A 4,615-nucleotide genomic window follows, 5' to 3' on the forward strand; every position below is an offset into this window, starting at 1 on the left:
CAAAAGAAACATTATCCCTAGCCCACAACTCATAAACAGTGTCCAGAGCTCTGGTAAGTAGTAAGATTGGGGAAGAGACCAGGAACTATGAGGGAGTAGGAAAAGGGTCTGAGAAGTAGAAGGACCCCAGAGAGGGAGGAGTCAGGATGAGGTGGATAGAGAACCCTGCTCACAGACATCAACTCTGCTTCCAGGTCCTGAAGGCCTGTGATGGCCGACCGTGTGCTGCAGCAGTGCAGAAGTTCCTGGCCTCGGTACTCCCAGCCTGTGGGGACCTTAGTTTACAACAGGACCAGATGACGCAGACTTATGGCTTCAGGGACTCAGAAATCACGTGAGCCATTGTGAGGTCAATAGATCAGGAGAGTGAGAGGCTTGCTAGACACAGGAGGCCTAGCAGGAGCCATGCTTAACAGTGCTCTCTATGAGATCACAGGACGGTAGAGGCTGCAGTGTCCCTAAAGATCACGTTCACAGGGTCCCCATAGAGAAAAGGGAAAAGTACTAATCAAGGTCTTGGTATGGAAGGTGCCTAAACGCACTGTGTGTGAGGTCTCTGGTCTTCCCTGAGAAGTATCAGGCTGAGTGGGGGCGTTCTTAGGTTATGTGTGCCCTCAGACGACCCGCACTCAGGCGCATCTCAGGGCTGTGTCAGTGACGCCTCCTAAGGGAGCTGTTTTACCAGCAGTCATCAGAGGGCCGGGCCTGCTGTGCAGGCTCCAGGGCCATATGCTGAGCACAGCAGGTGTCTGCACCCCGTACTGAAAGGGACGGAGGCAAGTGGATATCCTACAGCAAGGTGTAGCCATACCAGCGAGTCCCAGGTTCAGACAGAGACCCTGTCTCAAAAAACAAGTCAGTCCCAGCATTCAGTGGGCAGAGCAGGTGGATGTCTGAGTTTGATGCCAGCCTGTCATGGTGAGTGCTAGGAGAGCCAGGGCGACAGAGAGAGAGAAAGACCCTGTCTCAAAAATAAAAGGGGGAATGGGGCTGGAGAGGTGACTCAGTGGTTAAGAGCACTGACTGCTCTCCCAGAGATCCAGAGTTCTATTCCCAGCTCCCACAAAATGACTCCCAGCTGTCTGTAACTCCAGTCTCAGGATGCAATGCCCTCTCTGGTCTCCACAAGCCCTGCGTGCATGTGCTGTACAGATAGACATGTTGTCAAAACACCCATACACATACAATATAAATGTCTTTTTAAGAAAGTTGAGAGTATTGTACATACTTAATGTAAACCTGTGGCCTCTATATGCTTGTATGTACTTGTGTACTTATATGCCTGCATGCACACACACACACATACATGTACACATACAAGCAAGGTTATAGAGGAAAAATATACAGAAGGACACTCAGGCAGGGATGGTGGAAACTGCCTTGGGTTGTCTGTGTTTCTGGACACTTGGAGTCTACACATCAAGAGTTGGGGAACAGGGATTCCCTGGCTGCACTGACCTGGCCTCCCCCAACCTGCAGGCACCTGGTGAACGCTGGAGTCCTCACTGTCCGAGATGCTGGGAGCTGGTGGCTGGCTGTGCCTGGAGCTGGGAGATTCATCAAGTGCTTTGTGAAAGGTGTGCTGCCTAAAGACAAGTCCTCAGTGCCTCAAGAACACTTGGGGGGTCTTTAGGTCTCCATGTTGGACTCACCTCCTTTTCCTGGCCACCTTTCCTCCAGGGCGCCAGGCTGTACTCAGCATGGTGCGGAAGGCCAAATACCGGGAACTTCTCCTGTCGGAGCTGCTGGGCCGCAGGCCCCCTTCGGCAGTGCGGCTCGGCCTTGCATACCATGTGCATGACGTTATTGGGGCCCAGCTAGTGGACTGGTGAGTCTAGTCCTGCATTTCAGGAAAAGCGCAGAGCTCGGGTGGGGTATCCCCAGTCCTGCATCATTCACTAGTGAAGCCCAGTGTGCTGCTTCTTTTCGGAGACTTGGGAGCACACTGTGGGGCAAGGCAGATGCCTCCAGTCTTGTCTTTCTCTTACATAGTGTCCCCACCAGTTCTGGAACCCTCCTTCGCCTTCCGGATACGTGAGGAGTCAATTCTTGTTCTCTGTAACTCACTGAGTGACATTCCTGGATACGTGAGGAGTCAATTCTTGTTCTCTGTAACTCACTGAGTGACATTCCTGGCAGCGCTGCCCCGGGTGGCTGGTGGGTGCCAGGCTCCGCTGCAGCAGTGGTCGCAACTGACTGCGCCTGTGCACTGCATCTCTGTTTCTATGGTGTGGAGCCAGAGCCCTACCAAGGGGACAGGAAGGTGGAGGGAGCAGAAAACTGCCCTCCGGGTCAGCTGGAAATGCCAAATAAAATACTTGTGCCTGTCTCCTTGCTGTCGGTTGTTTACTGTGGTGTGCACAGGTGTCTGTGGATAGGGTGAAGCCACGATTAGGGCTGAGAATTTTGTCTAAGTTCAGAGAGAGAACAAGGATTACTCAGGCCATTTTCCCTGTGTGACTAGGTGTATGCTATTTTCTGAACGGAAGCTTTCGGTTAGAGCCTGCCCCAAGCAAAAGACTGCAGTTCAGTGTGCTGAATGTAGGAGGCGAGGGCTCTGAAGCCATTCCTGATTTGTAGGAACTACAGCAGTCCCGTCCATGTGCCATGCTGGAGCTGTGCACACACACATGGGCTAACACATGTGCATGAACACAGTTAAGGGCGGTGCCTGGTACTGGGAAGAACAAGCACAAACTTCATTTTGGGGCCAAGATTTCTTCAGAGACCCTAATGTTTGGGCTGCTTCCCCAGCACTGGGCCTAGGGCCAGTTGCATTTCTTGGCCATCACGTGGTTTCCCGGCTCATCTGGGCGAGAGGAGGAGCAAGGTCCAGAGTCAAACTGCCCCAAGCCTAGGTTGCCCAGAAGGGAGCAGACCTCTGACCAGACAGGTCTCACCTCCCTGGACCCTGCAGCCATGCGGCTCCTGTGGGGACTGCTCTGGGTGCTGAGCGTCGTTGCCTTGTCTCTGCAGAAGCCCAGGTCCTGGGGCCAGACACTGGGCTTGAAGGGGCGGGTTAGGGGGAGTGGGGTGGTGGGCTTAGGCCGGGTCTGAAGTACCTCTACTATTCTCCCAGGTTGCTCCTCTTCTCCCCCTCTGTGGTGAATTTGGGGGTCCCTCTGTCAGTGGGCTTGCAGCTCCAGGATGCCCCTCCAGGACAGCAAGTAAAAGGATCAGTGTTCCTGAGAAACCAAAATGGTCGCATCTGCACCCCAAAGAAGGATTTTGTGCTCAGTTCAGGAAATGGTTTTGTGCTTCTCAGCCTCGAGGTAACCAGTGCCCACACCCCTGCTGTTTCTTAGGCCTCCCTGTGTACCCTATGCCTGTTTACTTAGTCACAGACAGCAGCTTGCTATGTAACAGCCTGGCTTTGAACTCCCAGCAATCCTCCTGCCTCAGCCTCCCGAGTGCTGTGATCCACCAGGTTCTTCTGTTGCCTTTCATGTTTATTTTTGGTTTGGAAACAGGCTTTCACAGTATAGCCTGGATTGCGAGTGGTAGCTCAGCAGTCCTTCACTGGCCGCCCGAGTGCTGGGGTTACTGCCACACGCCATTATGGCTGGCCTGCCCACTGGTCTTAGCGTCCCTGTCTTGTACTGAGTCCCTTTCGTCTTGGACATTCTCTCCCCGCCTACTCCTGACAGGTCCCACTGCCTTACGTGAGCAACTGTGGCCTCTTTGAGCTACGCAGAGCCCCCCACGTCCAGCTGGTGGCTCAGTCTTCCTGGCTAAAGAGCTCCCTGTCCAAAGCCACAGACACACAGGGCGTCAACCTACTGTTCTCTTCTCGCCGTGGGCACATCTTCGTGCAGACTGACCAGCCTGTTTATAACCCTGGCCAGCGGGGTGAGCCTCCTGCCTCAGCGCCTCTGCTTTCCTCTCCCAGGGTGCTCAGAGCCTGCGCTTGGTGTCCTCTGTGTGAGGTGACCCCACGTTTGGCACCACCCAGAGGACTGCTTAGGGTTTAGTCCCCAGCGTCTCCTGGGGTCCCTGCCCCTCTGCGCGGGGGCTCTTACCTCTCATCCTCCACTCTTAGTTCGTTACCGGGTTTTTGCACTGGATCACAAGATGCGCCCTTCCACCGACACCCTCACAGTTATGGTGGAGGTGAGTGCCTGACCTCTGACCTTCCTGACCCTGTGCACTGGTGTGATCTCCCACCTGACCACACTGACACCCCCCACTCCCCCGCAGAACTCTAATGGCCTCCGTGTTCGGAAGAAGGAGGTGTTTGCTCCTACGTCCATCTTCCAGGATGACTTCGTGATCCCAGACATCTCAGAGTGAGCTGCCCCACCTCAGGCCACCCCTCTATTGACACGTCCCTCTGACATAGGGGGTCACGTTCCAGATGCTCTGGCCCTGTGCCCCCCATGCCTCTTCTGGAGGATGCAGGCCATGGGCTGTCTGTGGGTAGCTGAAGTCTCTCCCTTGTCCACTGTCAGGCCGGGGACCTGGACCATCTCAGCGAGGTTCTCAGACGGCCTGCAGTCCAATAGAAGTGCCCGCTTTGAGGTGAAGAAATACAGTAAGTGCTGAAGTGTAGGTGGGGACAGGAGGTGAGGCAGGGCAGCCCTGCGGGAGGGAGCTGTGGAGGACCCTTTGTCTAGTA

The 4,615-nt window shown here is 54.7% G+C and overlaps 3 protein-coding genes across 6 annotated transcripts in view; 2 read left to right on the top strand and 1 right to left on the bottom strand.

The window, feature by feature from the left end:
* Stk19 (serine/threonine kinase 19) overlaps window positions 1-2,495 on the top strand; it is a 7,581-nt gene extending 5,086 nt beyond the window's left edge. For 2 of the 4 annotated variants that reach the window (XM_005370793.2, XM_026777868.1), the window contains exons 4-7: window positions 195-334; window positions 1,480-1,577; window positions 1,681-1,828; window positions 1,993-2,491. In XM_005370793.2, coding sequence (XP_005370850.1) covers window positions 195-334; window positions 1,480-1,577; window positions 1,681-1,828; window positions 1,993-2,038 — 432 coding nt within the window. In that variant the 3' untranslated portion in view covers window positions 2,039-2,491. Of the gene's footprint in view, window positions 1-194; window positions 335-1,479; window positions 1,578-1,680; window positions 1,829-1,992 lie in introns of all 4 variants that reach the window. The other 2 variants (XM_026777866.1, XM_026777867.1) reach the window with 2 other exon arrangements.
* The window catches only part of LOC101994656 (RT1 class I histocompatibility antigen, AA alpha chain-like), a 629,094-nt gene that overhangs the window by 410,495 nt on the left and 213,984 nt on the right, over window positions 1-4,615 (bottom strand). The gene's annotated exons all lie outside the window — the stretch shown is intronic.
* The window catches only part of LOC106144428 (complement C4-like), a 15,620-nt gene continuing 13,865 nt past the window's right edge, over window positions 2,861-4,615 (top strand). The window contains exons 1-6 of the mRNA XM_013355037.2: window positions 2,861-2,984; window positions 3,080-3,272; window positions 3,648-3,849; window positions 4,040-4,110; window positions 4,198-4,286; window positions 4,449-4,531. Coding sequence (XP_013210491.2) covers window positions 2,920-2,984; window positions 3,080-3,272; window positions 3,648-3,849; window positions 4,040-4,110; window positions 4,198-4,286; window positions 4,449-4,531 — 703 coding nt within the window. The 5' untranslated portion in view covers window positions 2,861-2,919. The remainder of the gene's footprint in view (window positions 2,985-3,079; window positions 3,273-3,647; window positions 3,850-4,039; window positions 4,111-4,197; window positions 4,287-4,448; window positions 4,532-4,615) is intronic.

Source organism: Microtus ochrogaster, unplaced genomic scaffold (genome assembly GCF_000317375.1).
Source record: "Microtus ochrogaster isolate Prairie Vole_2 unplaced genomic scaffold, MicOch1.0 UNK87, whole genome shotgun sequence".
NCBI lineage: Eukaryota > Metazoa > Chordata > Mammalia > Rodentia > Cricetidae > Microtus > Microtus ochrogaster.